A 19,335-nucleotide genomic window follows, 5' to 3' on the forward strand; every position below is an offset into this window, starting at 1 on the left:
TCTCAGAGACAAAGAGAAAATCCTAAAAGCAGCTCGGGACAAGAGGTATGTAACCTACAATGGTAGAAACATTAGATTGGCAACAGACCTATCCACAGAGACCTGGCAGGCCAGAAAGGACTGGCAGGATATATTCAGAGCACTAAATGAGAAAAATATGCAGCCAAGAATACTATATCCAGCTAGACTGTCATTGAAAATAGAAGGAGAGATAAAAAGCTTCCAGGACAAACAAAAACTAAAGGAATTTGCAAACACGAAACCAGCCCTACAAGAAATATTGAAAGGGGTCCTCTAAGCAAAGAGAGAGCTTAAAAGCAACATAGACCAGAAAGGAACACAGACAATATACAGTAATAGTCACCTTACAGGCAATACAATGGCACTAAATTCATATCTTTCAATAGTTACCCTGAATGTAAACGGGCTAAATGCCCCAATCAAAAGACACAGGCTATCAGATTGGATTAAAAAACAAGACCCATTGATATGCTGTCTGCAAGAGACTCATTTTAGACCCAAAGACACCCCCAGATTGCAAGTGAGGGGGTGGAAAACCATTTACCATGCTAATGGACACCAAAAGAAAGCTAGGGTGGCAATCCTTATATCAGACAAATTAGATTTTAAACCGAAGACTGTAATAAGAGATGAGGAAGGACACTATATCCTACTTAAAGGGTCTATCCAACAAGAAGATCTAACAATTATAAATATCTATGCCCCTAACATGGGAGCAGCCAATTATATAAGGCAATTAATAACAAAAGCAAAGAAACACATTGACAACAATACAATAATAGTGGGGGACTTTAACACCCCCCTCACTGAAATGGACAGATCATCTAAGCAAAAGATCAACAAGGAAATAAAGACTAAATGACACACTGGACCAAATGGACTTCACACACATATTCAGAACATTCCATCCCAAAGCAATGGAATACACATTCTTCTCTAGTGCCCATGGAACATTCTCCAGAATCGATCACATCCTAGGTCATAAATCAGGTCTCAATGGGTACCAAAAGATTGGGATCATTCCCTGCCTATTTTCAGACCACAATGCTTTGAAACTAGAACTCAATCACAAGAGGAAAGTCGGAAAGAACTCAAATACATGGAGGCTAAAGAGCATCCTACTAAAGAATGAATGGGTCAACCAGGAAATTAAAGAAGAATTTAAAAAATTCATGGAAACCTATGAAAATGAAAACACAACTGCTCAAAATCTTTGGGATGCAGCAAAGGCAGTCCTAAGAGGAAAGTATATAGCAATACAAGCCTTTCTCAAGAAACAAGAAAGGTCTCAAGTACACAACCTAACCCTACACCTAAAGGAGCTGGAGAAAGAACAGCAAATAAAGCCTAAACCCAGCAGGAGAAGAGAAATAATAAAGATCAGAGCAGAAATCAATGAAATAGAAACTAAAAGAACAGTAGAACAGATCAACGAAACTAGGAGCTGGTTCTTTGAAAGAATTAACAAGATTGATAAACCCCTGGCCAGACTTATCAAAAAGAAAAGAGAAATGACCCAAATCAACAAAATCGTGAATGAAAGAGGAGAGAACACCAAAGAAATACAAACAATTATAAGAACATATTATGAGCAACTCTATGCCAGCAAATTAGATAACCTGGAAGAAATGGATGCATTCCTAGAGATGTATCAACTACCAAAACTGAACCAGGAAGAAAAAGAAAACCTGAACAGACCTATAACCACTAAGGAAATTGAAGCAGTCATCAAAAATCTCCAAACAAACAAAAGCCCAGGGCCAGATGGCTTCCCAGGGGAATTCTACCAAACATTTAAAGAAGAATTAATACCCATTCTTCTGAAACTGTTCCAAAAAATAGAAATGGAAGGAAAACTTCCAAACTCATTTTATGAGGCCACCATTACCTTGATCCCAAAACCAAAGACCCCCTCAAAAAGGAGAATTACAGACCAATATCCCTGATGAACATGGATGCAAAAATTCTCACCAAAATACTAGCCAATAGGATCCAACAGTACATTAAAAGGATTATTCACCACGACCAAGTCGGATTTATCCCTGGGCTGCAAGGTTGGTTCAATATCCACAAATCAATCAATGTGATATAATACATTAACAAAAGAAAGAACAAGAATCATATGATCCTCTCAATAGATGCCGAAAAAGCATTTGACAAAGTACAGCATCCTTTCTTGATCAAAATTCTTCAGAGTATAGGGATAGAGGGTACATACCTCAATATCATAAAAGCCATCTATGAAAAACCTACAGCGAATATCATTCTCAATGGGGAAAAACTGAGAGCTTTCCCCCTAAGGTCCAGAATGCGGCAGGGATGTCCACTATCACCACTGCTATTCAACATAGTATTAGAAGTCCTAGCCACAGCAATAAGACAACAAAAAGAAATCAAAAGCATCCAAATTGGCAAAGAAGAAGTCAAACTCTCACTCTTTGCAGATGATATGATACTTTATGTGGAAAACCCAAAAGACTCCACCCCAAAACTGCTAGAACTCATACAGGAATTCAGTAAAGTGGCAGGATAGAAAATCAATGCACAGAAATCAGTGGCATTCCTATACACCATAAGATACCTAGGAATAAATCTAACCAAAGAGGCAAAGGATCTGTATTCAGAAAACTAGAAAATACTCATGAAAGAAATTGAGGAAGACACAAAGAAATGGAAAAACGTTCCATGCTCATGGATTGGAAGAACAAATATTGTGAAGATGTCAATGCTACCTAGAGCAATCTACACATTCAATGCAATCCCCTTCAAAATACCATCTACTTTTTTCAAAGAAATGGAACAAATAATCCTAAAATTTGTATGGAACCAGAAAAGACCCTGAATAGCCAGAGGAATGTTGAAAAAGAAAAGCAAAGCTGGCGGCATCACAATTCCGGACTTCCAGCTCTATTACAAAGCTGTCATCATCAAGACAGTATGGTACTGGCACAAAAACAGACACATAGATCAATGGAATAGAATAGAGAGCCCAGAAATGGACCCTCAACTCTATGGTCAACTAATCTTTGACAAAGCAGGAAAGAATGTCCAATGGAAAAAAGATAGTCTCTTCAACAAATGGTGTTGGGAAAATTGGACAGCCACATGCAGAAGAATGAAACTGGACCATTTCCTTACACCACACACAAAAATAGACTCCAAAGGGTTGAAAGACCTAAATGTGAGATAGGAGTCCATCAACATCCTAAAGGAGAACACAGGCGGCAACCTCTTTGACCTCAGCCTCAGCAACTTCTTCCTAGAAACATTGCCAAAGGCAAGGGAAGCAAGGGCAAAAATGAACTATTGGGACTTCATCAAGATAAAAAGCTTTTGCACAGCAAAAGAAACAGTCAACAAAACTGAAAGACAACCAACAGAATGGGAGAAGACATTTGCAAATGACATATCAGATAAAGGGCTAGTATCCAAAATCTGTAAAGAACTTATCAAACTCAACACCCAAAGAACAAACGATCCAATCAAGAAATGGGCAGAAGACATGAACAGACATTTTTCCAAAGAAGACATCCAAATGGCCAACAGACACATGAAAAACTGCTCAACATCGCTCAGCATCAGAGAAATCCAAATCAAAACCTCAGTGAGATACCACCTCACACCAGTCAGAATGGCTAAAATTAACAAATCAGGAAATGACAGATGTTGGCAGGGATGTGGAGAAAGGGGAATCCTCCTACACTGTTGGTGGGAATGCAAGCTGGTGCAACCACTCTGGAAAACAGTATGGAGGTTCCTCAAAAAGTTGAAAACAGAGCTACCATACAATCCAGCAACTGCACTACTGGGTATTTACCCTAAAGGTACAAATGTAGGGATCCAAAGGGGTACGTGCACCCCGATGTTTATAGCAGCAATGTCCACAATAGCCAAACTGTGGAAAGAGCCAAGATGTCCATCGACAGATGAATGGATGAAGAAGAGGTGGTATATATATACAATGGAATATTATGCAGCCATCAAAAGGAATGAGATCTTGCCATTTGCAACGACGTGGATGGAACTGGAGGGTATTATGCTGAGCGAAATAAGTCAAACAGAGAAAGACATGTATCATATGACCTCACTGATATGAGGAATTCTTAATCTCAGGAAACATACTGAGGGTTGCTGGAGTGGGGGGTGGGGTGGGAGGGATGGGGTGACTGGGTGATAGACACTGGGGAGGGTATGTGCTCTGGTAAGCGCTGTGAATTGAGCAAGACTGTTGAATCTCAGATCTGTACCTCTGAAACAAATAATGCAATATATGTTAAGAAAAAAAAGAAGAAGAAGAAGACAGCAGGAGGGGAAGAAGGAAGGGGGGGAAATCGGAGGGGGAGATGAACCATGAGAGACGATGGACTCTGAAAAACAAACTGAGGGTTCTAGAGGGGAGGGGGGTGGGAGGATGGGTTAGCCTGGTGATGGGTATTAAAGAGGGCACGTTCTGCATGGAGCACTGGGTGTTATGCACAAACAATGAATCATGGAACACTACATCTAAAACTAATGATGTAATGTATGATGATTAACATAACAATAAAAAATGTAAAAAAATTAGAACAAACAATGGCATCCCATGTCAGAAAGGGTTTGTTGAAACAAGCACACTGTTGCTGGGAGTATAAATTACTAGAAGCTTTCTGAAGAGTAACAACAAAAGTTAAAAAAAAAAAAAGTCATACCCAAATGCTGAATATCACAGGCAATGAAATAGAAGACCAGCAAGTAAGGGGGGAAATAAACTGCAAATAGCCAATAAGCATGGGAAGAAAGTGTGCAATCTCACAATCACAGAAGTGGAAAGATGTAAACAAGAACAATCTACTAATGGTAAGTATCTAAATTGGTAAATCTTGCTGCGTCACAAATAAGCAATATTTATTAAAAGCCTTAAAATGATAGGTTCCTTTTGTCCCTGACGTTCCATTTTGAGCAATTTCACTGAAGGAAATAACAACATGAAAATATTCTCTGCATCATTTTAAAAGGGAAACAACCTCAATGTCCAGTAAGAAGGTTAAATAAGTAACAATTTATCGATATGATAGAATAGTTTCAAAAACTTATTTAATGATAAAAATTTTCATTATACAATATTAAGTGGGGGAAAATACATAAAATTGTTTATAAGACAACATTGTTAAAAATATATGCATATAAAGACTGTTGAATCACAGATCTGTACCTCTGAAACCAATAATGCAATATATGTTAAGAAAAAAAAAAGAAGAAGAAGAAGATAGGAGGAGGGGAAGAATGAAGGGGGGGAAGTCGGAGGGGGAGATGAACCATGAGAGACAATGGACTCTGAAAAACAAACAGAGTTCTAGAGGAGAGGGGGGTGAGAGGATGGGTTAGCCTGGTGATGGGTATTAAAGAGGGCATGTTCTGCATGGAGCACTGGGTGTTATGCACAAACAATGCATCATGGAACACTACATCAAAAACTAATGATGTAATGTATGGTGATTAACATAACAATAAAAAAGAAAAAAACATACTGTATACCTTAAAAAAAATACATGCATATATATAAATAAATACTTTGCAGGGATACATATGAACATCAATAATTTTGGATAGTGAGTTTGCAAGTCACTTTTTCTTCTCTGTACCCTTCTGAATGATTTCTAGTTGGGATGGATTTTACTTTTTTAAGTAAGAGAACCAACACATTATTTTAGAAACAGGAGACAGAGGGGATGGGATAGAAAGAAAGAAAAGAAAGGAAAAAACTAGAATGCATACAACTAGGAATGGGGTGATTTGTCACAATGCACCCCAAGTTCATCTTACTGGTGCAAGTCTGAACCCCACAGCTGTCTCAAGGGGGACACTGTCTCAACGGAGCATATCTGCGGAGCTTTAATATTAGGTATTAAAAAATGTTTATTGCAGGGTGCCTGGGTGGCTCAGTCGTTAAGTGTCTGCCTTCAACTCAGGTCATGATCCCAGGGTCTTGGGATGGAGCCCCGCATCAGGCTTCCTGCTTGGCAGGGGAGTCTGCTTCTCCCTCTCCCTCTGTCTCTCCCCCCAGCTTGTGCTCTCTCTCTTGCTCACTCTCTATCTCAAATAAATAAATAAAATATTTAAAAAAAGAAAAAATAATAATAAAAATAAAAACCAACTGAGCAGAAATCCTCAGTGTAACTACCCCAACTACAAGAGGCTTGCATGTGGACCAGATGGCAGCTGCATTGGCCCTACTTCTGGGGAGAAGGAAGGGCGGGACCTGGAACAGGAGCCCGCATCAGTACTCCGAAGACCTTGTTCCCCTTTTTATCTTACTTTGCAGCTGCAGAGTCTTCAAGGAAATGAGCTACTGACTTCCCAGCCTATGATACGGGAGTCTGGACCCCATCACCACTTCCGCTACTCCAAGTGTCCTGGCCATGGTTCGGGTGATCAAAGTCAGCCCTCGCCTGGGACCATGCTCCTCGGCGCTCACAGCTGGGCCCCAGAGCCCTGACTGGGACATTAAAGGAACAAGAAGGGCAACTGCAGATATGCTCCGTTCTCCTTCTCCCCATTTTAAATAGATGGAGAGCACCTTGAGAAAAGCAGTGTGTGAGGGACAGGGCCCAGGGACGGGAGACAGAAGAGCTGCATTTTTATCCACCCTCCAAACCATGTACCATTGGTTTTGACAGTCACCAATTTCCTCAGGGCCTGGTCTTCTGGTCTTTAAAGTGAGACAGTCATGCCATGTCTTCCTGAAGGTTGGGGTGGGGGGCCAGACTAAAGGTCTCTGCTCCCCCTGGAAATCCATGAGTCTCAAAGGAACATGCATAGAAGGTCAAACACGACTCTGGTCAGAATCGTCCACTTCAGGAATGTGAGACTACCCAAGTTCAACAGAGCACAGAATCTACTTGCTCCCCTCAGGTGAACACAACTTTCTCAGACTTAAAAAAAAAACAAAAACAAAACAAAACACACACACACACACACACACAAAAAAAAAACAACAACAACATATAAAGGCTGGGGCATCACACAATCTTAAATTCAAAGACTGCATCCCAACTTGTACTCCCATGAAGTCAATTTTCAGCATTTTCCAAATGCTGAAATGTATTAGTTAAATGTATTAGTTCCAGTTCTTTCCAAAAAGAAAGGTAAGCCGTACAACGAAGTGCAGTATTATTTTGTGGACGTCAGGTGCAAAGGCATGAAAAGATCAACAAGGCCAACATAGGGAGAGTCTACTTCCTGTCACTGAAATAATTTTAAAAGATCCAACTCCACTTGGAGCTAAAACGTTGAGGTTCTTCATCCACGTGAGACCATTAGAAGACTCATGTCTCCTCGTTCCTCAACTGTTTCCGTCCTTCCCTTTCTGCCAGTGATGCTACTTGCTGCCCCACAGGTTCTCACTCACCTGACACGCTCGTCTTTGTCACGAGGACATCTTTCTGCTGAGAGCTCCATCCACCCCGATCGATCATAATCTAGATCTTTGATCTGTGCGTAAACATAATAAAACTGAGTCTGTCAAATCCTTGAGGGTTATATATTATGAAACTACCATGTTAGGGTCGCAGTCATAATCAAGGGACTTACGTCAAGACCAGAAGCCCCATTCCAAGTTCTGAAAATATTTCAGTGTCTTTCAAACATGAAACGTTTCAAAGGTACTAAGCGGCTGTACCATAAACATTTTTTATTTGCCTGCTTTGAAAATAAAATCATCACTGGGGTCATCCTCTTCCTCACTTTCCAGGACATAAATCACAGAAAATGGAAACATTTCCCTGTGCCTGTGCCTGGTTCTTCCAGCGGGAGGGAGGCTGCAAGCAGGCAGGAGCCACGTCGCCTGGACCCCTGGAGCTGGTGCTCAGACACAGCCGGAAGGAGCTTGGGCGGGCGGGTCACACAAAACAATCTGTCCCATTGGCTTTTCAGGCACCCCTTCCCCCAACCCCACTGAATTAATGTAAACCCATGGGAATATGACTTGTGAACAAGAGAAACCATGTGCCATGTGTCATTATAATGCAAATATGACACTGTAGTTGGCTCATCAGAACTCCTCTTTTTTGGGGGAAAAAAAAAAGCCATATAACAAAAGAATGTAGAGGTCCAGAAATCACTTGAAAGTCAGAATGTGTAGGATGTGATGAGGCCAGGGGGTGTTTGTGTATATCAAAGGATGTTCCCACAACAGGCATAGATTAAGGGAATCACATACACCCAACATACAAGCAATTGTTCATTTAAATGGGGCAAAGGTCTTCAAGAGAAAGTATGCAAACACACTGTCAGACTTTTAAAAGAGGCAGATGTTCGACATTCTTGCTACAATTCCATAAGCACAGCTATGATTTACCTCAGAGCAAGGACTCATTATAAATAATTACCAACAACTTTCTTGCATTGCCAGTGATTTTTCCCTGTGTTGCCTGGTTAATGTAGCAAATCTAACTCCTATCACATATTAGATGGAAATGACAACTCCCAGATCTGTGAAATCTAAAACGGGAGAGAATAAACAGCATTTTAATCAATGTCTGCGGCACACTGTATGAAAATAAACTCCAGTAAACTCATTCTTTCCAAAAATATTCAGGGAGGAAGGAAGGACACAGGAAAGACTATGTAATAACCAATTATCCAAAAAGGGCAGTGAAGTATTCCACATCTCTAAAACTCTGTGTATATAATTAACTCTTTGCAATGGGCTGAATTTTTTTTTTGATTGGGAAAAAATCTTAATTAGAATAATTAGAGGGCAGTCCATACACATAAATTCATGCACGTGCATACCCTGAATTTTGTCCACAAAACATTTAACTTTATTAAGATTACAAAAACCTGCCATTGCTACTTAAATTAAAATCTGGCAGACGGAAGACTGTCGCATTTCTAGCGCTGGCTGTTGGTGATGAAATATTCCCGGGTGTCTAATGCCTGGATGGACAGAGACTGTTATCTCTGCAGCTTCCAATGCTGGGTTCCCACCTCGGCTCCTCAGGAAAGCCTTCCACCCCCCTCCCAGCAGGTGCACAGCTCACCCCTGCCCAGCTGCAAGAACCCGGGGTGCCCTAGGCTTCCCTTTGATGGCGTCTCCTACACTGCAATTGGGGCAATTAATTACTAAGTATACACAAGTGTATGCAAGTGTATAAATGTACATCCTTAGCTGCTTCATGCCAATCTCTCCTACCAGTATGTAAGCTTTATGAGGAAAGTTCCTGGAATCCCATAAACACTAAATAGATGCTAAACACATAAATCACCTTCAACAAGAGCTATCACTGAGCAAACTGGAAGAAGTAGGTGTTTCTATTAGGCAGATCCAGTATACTACGAAAACCCACCTTGAATTGGGTACTTCTGAAAGTTCTGCAAAAACAGGTCCTCTTTCATCCCTGGAATACCAGTGCCAATGTCACTCTCGGAGGTGGCCCCAGCCGCTCCCCTCTTCTTTGCCAAATGTAGAAATCAATGAGAACATTCCTCTAAACCTCCAATCCCTTCTTTGTACATACACACTGGCCGCAGTTACATGCATTTGATTATCCATTATGGTCACCCTTCTTGGGTCCCAGGAAACAACTTCTAACTAGAGGGGTTTTCAATAAGATATATAGAGTATAATATATCATAAAAGAAAACAAGGGAAAATTACATAAAACAAGCTGGGAACGTTTGAACTGTAATAATGTAATTGGCATTTCCATTACTTCTGCCATTTAGTGTTTCGTTCGGGGGACATTGTGCAAATCTTTCCAACATTCATGAAACTGGTTCCTTGGAAGATAAGAGGAGGTGGCCTCACAGTGGCAGCAGGACCAAGCCTTGAGCATCTGATGTGGCATGTGGCCACCCCCTCAGCAGCAAGGGTTGGGGCTCCTGAATGGTGGGTGCCACCCATTAACGAGAATCGAGTTTTCTTCCCATCTCTTTATGACTCTACCACATGCCATATGTCACTACTGACCATCTACTTTATTTTTTCTCCATCTCCTCTAAATATCTTTCTCCCATTTTGTGGCTTTTCTTACTCATGATTCCTGCTTACTCAAAGCCTAGGCTTACTCCTGACTTCCTTCTTTCTCTGTGTCTTTTCGCTTTGAATAATACAACTAGTTTAACCAACTTGCCCTATCTTGTAAACTCAGGCTTTTCAGAGAGATTTGGACAGGATCGGTCACCACCATCCCTATCGGGCCAAGTTCTTGTGCAGCCCCCATCCAGGGCTCCCGGGCAGCCTATCAATCGGTCACCCAGACCCAGTCAGCTGTGACCACAGTGGTGAGATCATGTGAGATAACAAAAATTAATTTAGGCCAGCGTGGTCTTGGGGAGCAACCCTCTGAAAAATGACAGTAAATGTGGCTAGCCCAGGTCAAGAACCAGAAACTAGTTCATTTAAAGAGTAATCTAATAACTAAATCTGGAATGCAAGAAAATTCCTTATTCTGTCAAGTGGAATAACAAGAGTTCCGATTTTGCATTTCTCTACTATTCTCTTTCATGTTTGCTACTTTAAAAAAAAAAAAAAGAAGAAAAGAAAAAAGGCAGGTGCCTGGGTGGCGCAGTCCGTTAAGCGACCAAGTCTTGGTTTCAGCTCAGGTGGTGATCTCAGGGTTGTGAGATCGAGTCCTGCCTCGGGCTCTGAGCTCAGTAGGAAGTCGGCTTGAGATTGTCTCTCCCTCTCCCTCTCCCCCTGCTCTCTCTCTCTCTCTCAAATAAATAAATCTTAAAAAAAAAAAAAGTAGAAAAGTGGCAAAGATCAAATGCCACGGTATAAATACAAAATCAGTAACTGAGTCCTTTGTTCTAATATTGACCTGGCACCCTTTAACTCTATTTTCTCATTCTGTTTTTTATAACTCTGCTGCTCCCAAATACAAATATAATAGACAAAGCCCTGAGAATTTTGCTTAGAACTGCAGAAAGTAGTTGAAGTTCACACTTGGCCCATATCCAGTTTTCTGCCACTGCAAAACTCTTATTCAGTCCCCTGTGTAGGAGAAGCAGATTACATTTTTAAAAAGTACAAAACTTTCCTTCTATCTACTTTTTAATTTATTATGTTTGAGTATTTTTGTAAAAAGTTATTTTGGTAGGCTTCTGATGGTCATGTGGGTCTCAGGGACTTATAAAACTGACGTCACAATGTTGAAGTTAATAAAATTATAAACATAATATATTCTAAATCCCAATTATTTTAGTTCAGGAAAAAAAAAAATTCTGCTAAGTTATGCATTACTCTGTGGCTTGGGTCCAAGGAGGAAATTTATTATCATGGAGGGAAAAAATTCTTGGTGGGAGAAAAAGATAGCAAATTCTTCAAATAAATAAATAAGCTGTTTTGTAATTTGAAATATCATCAGTATATTTGATGATGAATATCACACAAATATTCATTTTATACTTTTAGAATATGAAAAGCAGAAAAATTCAAGATCAGGAAGACATGTTTATTCTGTGAGCAAGTGTTCTGAATGTATCATCCAGGGCGCCTGGGTGGCTCAGTTGGTTAAGCGTCTGCCTTCGGCTCAGGCCATGATCCCAGGGTCCTGGGATCGAGTCCCGATTCGGGCTCCCTGCTCAGTGGGGAGTCTACTTCTCCCTTTCTCTCTACCCCTCCCCCCTGCTTGTGCTCTCTCTCTCACACGCACACACTCTTTTCTCTATCGAAAAAATAATAAAATCTTTAAAAATTAAAAAAAAATGTGGCATCCATACTGTTCATCAGTTTACAATTGGGAGGGTTTATGCACCATCAAAGAGGAACTTCTACAGAATAATACAATAAGGCTAAGATCCTCATCTCAATAGATTTATAGTAGGGTAAAAATAGGGACTAACTTACTTTTTCCAACTATGCGAAAATTAGGGGGAAAAAAGCACTTATGTTCTATGATAAATGAGCTGTTCTTAGCTGAGAAATCAGAGCATCTCCCCGTTTCATGTACTCAATTTGTGCACTTTCTATTCTTTGCTTCAAGCTGTTTCTTTCATCTCACTAATACAAGAAAATTAAAATTCTACTATTGGGAACATATGAGGAATTTAATCTTGGAAGAAGTGAACTACAATGCTGTATTATCGTAGTACTCTGATATACCATCAGAAAGATACTGAGCTTGAAAACCATAATATTATTATCATTTAAAACTAAGTTTATTTGGGGCAGGAAGACACATTTTGAATGACTCACTAATGGAAGTGCACCGAAGACAGCAGAGGTCTCCAATGTGATTTAATGTGAGTTTTCATGAAAAACCTCATCCCCGGGACACCATCAAGCTCCAAGAAACCAAGGTGAGAACCAAGACGTAGAATCATTTTGTTATATCCTGCATTTATTTAAGCAAACCAAATGTGTAGAGATAGGAAAATTAGAGCGTTATAATGTTTTACAAATACAGAAAGAAGACAGAATAGTAATACCCTGAAGAGAGTGCATCTGAACACAGCTCTATCACAGGAGAACACGTGCAGTGACCACATTGAAGCCACGGCCAACACGTCCAGCTGCCATTCTTGTTCTGACATCGTTCAAGTAGATTTAATAGATAACTCAGCGATTTGCTTTTAAACAAATAATAATACTAATGATTATAGTAGCCTTGAAGGGTTCGTGAGTGACTATACTATACATACATGATGCTAGGCTTAATGTTTATTTCAATGCCGCTGTACATTATGCAGGGGGGAAATAATGTCATATTACACAATTACTGTGACATCCACTAAAATGTGAACTAGTTTGCATAGGTTAGTCCTTTGGGCAGCACGATGTTGCTCTAGTCCACCAAGGCTTAAAGATTCACAGTGTAGAGGAAAGAAAACATGAATTAAAGCATTTCTACTAAAATATATTTTAATAGCTGGTGTTAATTTGCATAACAAAAGCCAAATTATATTAATAACATTGTATCATTCTATAAGCCCATTCATTTTAAAAACATTAAGTGTTTTCATTAAAACTGTATGCTCTCAAAGTTAGTACAGTCTTGCAAGTTCATCATCAACCACAATTCTACATTTTCGAAGCAGACAGAAGCCAAGCTGTGCAATGATTCAATTTTGTATTCTTAGCACAGGTCAAAGGCCAACGTTTCCACACCAAACCCACAACACACTTGGTGCCGCTTCTAAATGCTCAGCCATTCATTGTATGGACACTGAAGACTGGGACTAGGATACAGTTTTCTCTTTCCCTTCAAAGTCAAGCATTCTTAACAGCAACTGGATTACCAAGAAGTAGACAGTATGCCAGCTGGATATCATGTATCAAACGCAAAAAGCATATGGAATTCCATGAATACACGGAAGTAATATGGACAGCCAGAGAGAAATCTGCCCTGGGGATCCTTCCAGGCTGGTAGATTCCAGCAGTCTAAGCATCATGAAATGATGGCCACAGAAACAGTAATTGACTGTCTGGAAAGGATCCTAATGGGCATGGAATACTTCAGAAAGAGACTTCCCTTTTAGCATTCTTAACTTCCTTTACATAGCTTCTTACTTAACTAAAGTTTTCTCTCCTCTGTGTCTCGTTACCCAAAACACCCACCCTCTAGCCGCTTTTAGATTATCAGAAGCAAATATAGCTAAGGTATAATGAAATTTATGAAGTGAATTTCATCTTGTGTAATGAATTCAGCCTCATAACGTAATTCTTCTATCTTACAATAGGTATTTTAAGTCTCAAACCTAAAATTAATGTTTATGCATCCTGATTATATATAAATGCACAAAGAACTTTTCAGAAATAGATGGGAAAGGTCAGTATTTTCTAAAGTTCTACACCTTTAGAGGTAAAAATACAATCAGCTATCACCTTTCGTATCTGTCAGGAGCATCTCACTTCCCCACCACAAAAATACCAATCATGTATAATAAAATATTACTATAGAATAGATAAGAAGCTTGCTTGCTTGGTTTTCTTTCCAAGACCATCATGGATAAACAAGGGTAATCAAAAAGGCACCTTTTTTTAAATATATCTATATTATAATTTTGGTATAAACTATATCCACTTTATATAGGGATGCGCTATTAAAGGATCACACCCATTTTCTTTATCTTTTCATTAAAAACATTTCACCGGAGGTGAACACACCTGAAAAAGAGATGCACCTCTTGAACTTCACTGTTCTAGTAAAGTCTGTTTCCCCACTTCCCAGACTGTCGTCAAGTTCAACCAGGAGAGGACAAGGGAGGAAAGACTGTGGTTAACCTGCCCAAACTGCATCTTCATCATCTTCAAGCAATGAACCTTAGTGACGAAGAAGGGCTGGTCTAATCTCAACCATGTTCATACAAGGTGCCCATAGAAATTGTGCTTGCAAATTCCCGTATGGTCTCTGGAGGTGGGGAAGCCTAGGGAGAGGCAGGGATGGCATGGGGATCTGACAACCAGATAAATATTTCAAACTGGGCTACACTGCGGGTGTCTAAACAAGAACAGAAGACGTGAAGAACTCATTTTGCCACGTTAGAAATAGAAAGCTTTCCTTAGAGCACGAGAATCAGTAAAAACATTGACTACAAAAACTTACAACAAAAGTCACCTATTCTGCTGCTCTGCTTCTCTCTCGAGAGATGATCCACATATAGTTCTGTTTTCGGAAACTTGTAAAAACGTATCAACCTGCTCCATGTGCTTTTATCAAACCTGAGAACACATCACGTTCAGAGAATCAGGTGCATGCTCTCTGTGCTTGGACATTTCAGTCTTTAGCTTGATTTCTAAAAAACAGATTTTTTAATTTATACCCTTCTTTAGCCGTTAGTGTTATTTATGTATGAGATGCATGTCGCCAAATTGAGGGGAGGGGGGGCATGTGCAAAGTGGAAAAAGCGTTCGAGAACGTAGTTTTGAAAAATGATGCTGTAAAAATAGCACTTTGGTATTATACATATATGTTTCTGATATTTCTGCTGAGATGCTCAATATCCTGACAAGCTTTAGGAACAGTGGCAACACTACCCAGTTATGGCGTCAGGAGCATGTGACATCATGTTCTCCCACAGTCTTTATTATAAAATAACTGCTCTCTGGTTAAATTCTGAGCAGACCTTAATTCCTAGAGGCTGGAAGCAGAAACATCTCGCTATGCAAACATTATGCTAAGCTTAAAATTTTAGAATTATTCCCCTAGTAATTATTGACTTCTACATTCCATGAATCTGATCTTGAAATTAGTGGATGAGAAAGACAATGGAACAACCAGCTGCTACTTTATGGGACTTTTCCCCAATAAAAAGTATCATTTCAAATCCGTTCCCTTTGAGCTTCCTATAAACGTGCTATTTCTCAAAAATTGTACCTGTCCTACATTTAGTCTGCAAATTTAATCAACAACTACTCTTTTTCATAATCACAAAAAAAGTGGTCTGGGTGAAAAATATTTACTTAATGACATAATAAAATTGAGCAAGCTTATTGCCCCAGTTTTAACGCACAGAATTTTTTTTTTTTGCAAGAATGTCACAAGTTCAGCTTGTCTTTGTTGGTTTGTGTACAAGACATCAAAATGGATAGGGGGTTAATTTAATCATAACTGGCCATTTCAATACTAGAAAATCAGTCCAGCTGGGTATGTAGGAATCTGTAAAAAAAAAAAAAAAAAAAAAACAAAAAACTCAAAAAACTCTCTAGTTTTTTACCTGAATTTCTCTCTCATCTCTTTTTATGTGAGTGTCCTGTAGATGCAGCCTGAGTGTAATAAAGCTTATTTGCTCTTTGAGCCAGATAAAATGAAACTCTAGATTTTCAAAAAGTAGGTGCTCACTTTTCAAAAGTGTAAATGGATTAGCATTTGTTTCTGGACTCCTAAACACTTCCGTAAAAGGTATTTTACAGGATATTTCATTAATTTCTTTGCCTATATTACATAAGGGAGATAACCCCAAGATCTATACATTTTATCACATTTTTGTAACTTTGCTTTTGCAGCTTCATCACAATTCCAGAGTCAGGCCCTACACAAATGCTACCCTGCTGAGGTCCAAATACATCAGGAAAACACAGAGTCGCTGATGGATGTTAATTTCTCCAGTGACCTTGACTATGAACTACCGGCCAATCGTCTTGACCAGATAGGACAACAATTTCTTTTAGGGAACAACCTGTTGGGCTTAGACCTAAAATCTCTGCTGGCATTTTCATCCTCCCACCCCGCCCCCCCCCCCAACAATATGGTTTAGAAAGTAAAAACCAGAAGAAAGTAGAAAAGAAGTCTTTTCATTAACTGGTTTCAGTGGCTAGATTTCCAGTACCGGATGTAAATAGCATTTTCCGAAATTTAAAACAAAACAAAACAAAACAACGATTATCTCTATGCGGAGTGGGTGACATTTTGTTCACTGGTTGTCTCTCGCACACTTTGTGGTCACTGGCTCTTACTAAGTTTTCTTTACTTTTAAATCAACAGCGGCATTAAGTTAATGAAAGCTGCTCGGTAAACACCTAAATCACTTATTTGCTAGAGTAGACATCTATTTCCTAAAGGTGTAAATCCTTCACAACTAGAGTGCAAGGCAGCAGAAGAATCTCAAGCAACTTTTCCAAATATGTTTTTCTGATGAGCTGGCGACTAGAGGGAAGGGCCGTTAGGTTATCAGCCGCACATTTTGCTTTAATAATAGGCAGTGCAGCTCCCTATGTTACAAAAGCTTGAACCTATGTGACATGCAACAGGGTAAAAGCGCTTAGGGAAATAATAGAGATGACCTTAAACTTTGCCCTTTGCAGAGTAGCTGTGACGTTATTTGGTCCTGACATTCTATGGAGTCAAGCGTAGACTTGGGCCCACAGAATGTAAATGGAGAGTAGGATACGCCTTGGTACCAATGAGAAATAAAGAGACCCAAGTCAGCCTAGGGAACAAGGAAATGTCTTTGTTCGGGAGAAGTTTCTAGGTCCCGAAGGCCACCAGTCAATGTAATTTTAACCAAACTGTCATTCTGCCACTCCTGACATTTATTACATTAGGCAATTTTCACCGGAATTGGAAATTCCCTAATGACTCAAAAGCTAAATGGTCTTTAAATTATTGGCTGTGTTACTGAATTAAGAGAATTGGCTTCTGGTGATTCCAAAGTGACAGGTAAGAAGTTTCATAGACTTGTTACATTTAAGGGACAATCAACATCTCTATTAAAGTCTACAAAAATACATTTCCCAGAAGTGTTTGATAGCCAATCAAAAGAAACCATTAACCCAATTAGCAGCACCGGGCCTCCAGACCTACAGACTTTGTGCACAGGAATCACTGAAAATGTAGGTGTCCTGAGCCCAGAAGTCATTCCTTCTTCCTGGTACCTGTGTGTCTCATTGTCAAAGTAAAGACAGATTATTGTAAAATAACTGCCAAGTTGTCTTAAAAGGATCTTCTATCTTTTAAAAAGATTGGGTTTAGTATACATTAGAATAAAGCTCAAAGACAAGGAGAAATAATTAATTAACAAACTCAATGTAATTGGCTGGGAGCATCCCTGTTTTCCCAGTTCTCTGCACCGTGCCATACATCCAGCCGTCATCGATGGGCTGCACGTTGACGATGTAGTCACCGTCCCTGAAGGAGACCTCATCTTCGTCCTGGGCACTGTAATCGTACATGGCTCGGTAGGTCCTCTGAGAAATGAAAGGGGGGTGGGGTCACACGATGGATACAAAATAATACGGCCACAAATGCCAATCACGACAAACCAACTCACATATAATAAAGGAACCAGGAGGAATGTTCCCAAGTGTATTTATTTCTGGAGATTGGCAAACAGAGCCTAGCATCTATCCTGGTTGCGTCCATCTCAAGTTTACCAGGCTAGCAGAAAGGGTAATGTTTGGGGGGCACAGAATGGGGATCGAGGAAGCCTTTAGATACTGTAACTGGCCCATAAAAAAGTAAGCTTTGAAGCAGTAAAACCAACTTCCCCCAGCTCCAGATAACCCCAGAGACCTTAGATTATGTAGATTTTCCCCTATTCCACATTCTTTAGAGAACAAAAACTGCCCTATAGACAGACGGAGCCAAGTCACTGCCATGGCCCCCCTGACAGAGGAAATGAATTTTTCTTAGGAACAAAGAATTTTTGTTTCCTCTTAAAAATATACTAAAAAAGAAAAATACATAATATACTTATTTTGTAGGTTTTTGAATCAGTGATAGACATTTAGTATGTAAATGTCTGAATATTGAGGGACACATAACTGAATCCTTGTTATAATGAGGAAATTATTCACTTCCTAACTTCAAACTATGTTACAAAGCTGTGGTAATTAAAACACTCTGGTAGTGACATAAAAACATAGATCAATGAAACAGAACAGAGACCCCAGCAATAAACCCACGTATATATGGTCAATTTAGGATGAAGGAGCCAAGAACACACAGTGGGGAAAGGACAGTCTCTTCAATAAATGGTGCTGGGAAAACTGGACAGCCACATGCAAAAGAGTGAAACTGGACCACTTTCTTATCCCATACACAAAAATTAACCCAAAATACATTAAAGACTTGAATGTTAGACCTAAAAAGATAAAACTCCTAGAAAAACACATAGGCAGTAAGCTCCCCTACATTGGTCTTGGAAATGATTATTTGGATTTGACACCAAAAGCAAAAATATACACATGCGACCACATCGAACTGAAAAGCTTCTGTGCAGCAAAGACAACCATCAACGAAATGAACCTACCAACTGGGAGAAGATATTTGCACATCACATGTCTGACAAGGGGTTCATAGCCAGAATATAAGTTGAGTTTTACCATATTTGTTTTAATTAAAGACCAAGAATTCAGTTAATATTAACATCAGTCTCAAAATTAAGAGACCAGGCTAAGGAAACCGGCAGATGCAAAAAGAATTTTAGAGCAGTTAAAAAGAACTTCCAACTGCTTACAAGGACCACCTCTTTCTCAGGGCTCAGGCTAAGGCTTCTGTGTCAGACAGAAGCTTGGAGAAATAATTTCCCTTGAGATGCCCATCCAACCTCGAGCACTGCTTCCAAACTTCACATTTAATGAATGAATCTGTAAGCACTTCAAGATTTCTAATAGGAGGATTCAAAGACTTATGTTGGCCATGTCATTTGGAGGTTAGTGGCCATTTTGATTACTGTCAAAATTAACTGGTAAATGTGACCAGATATTTGTACTTTTTAGACCTGACTGAAGATCACAGTTGGCTAAGACCGATCATGAAGTAACAACTAGGATATTGTTCTGAGACAGTCGTTTTGTATGTTTTACTCTTTATATGTTTTCACAGCATGCCTTCCTTTCTCAGTGGTTTACCTCTATAAGTCTTCTGCTTTCTTCGAAAGGGTACAAAGAGT

At 39.6% G+C, this 19,335-nt stretch overlaps 1 protein-coding gene across 3 annotated transcripts in view; it reads right to left on the reverse strand.

Annotated features, from left to right (window-relative positions):
- Positions 1–12,323: 12,323 nt before the first annotated feature.
- NEBL (nebulette) overlaps positions 12,324–19,335 on the reverse strand; it is a 341,920-nt gene continuing 334,908 nt past the window's right edge. For all 3 annotated transcript variants that reach the window (XM_032425493.1, XM_032425494.1, XM_032425495.1), the window contains one exon: positions 12,324–17,629. In XM_032425493.1, coding sequence (XP_032281384.1) covers positions 17,453–17,629 — 177 coding nt within the window. In that variant the 3' untranslated portion in view covers positions 12,324–17,452. The remainder of the gene's footprint in view (positions 17,630–19,335) is intronic.

The sequence above is a fragment of the Phoca vitulina genome, unplaced genomic scaffold, assembly GCF_004348235.1.
Source record: "Phoca vitulina isolate PV1807 unplaced genomic scaffold, GSC_HSeal_1.0 scaffold33, whole genome shotgun sequence".
Lineage (NCBI taxonomy): Eukaryota > Metazoa > Chordata > Mammalia > Carnivora > Phocidae > Phoca > Phoca vitulina.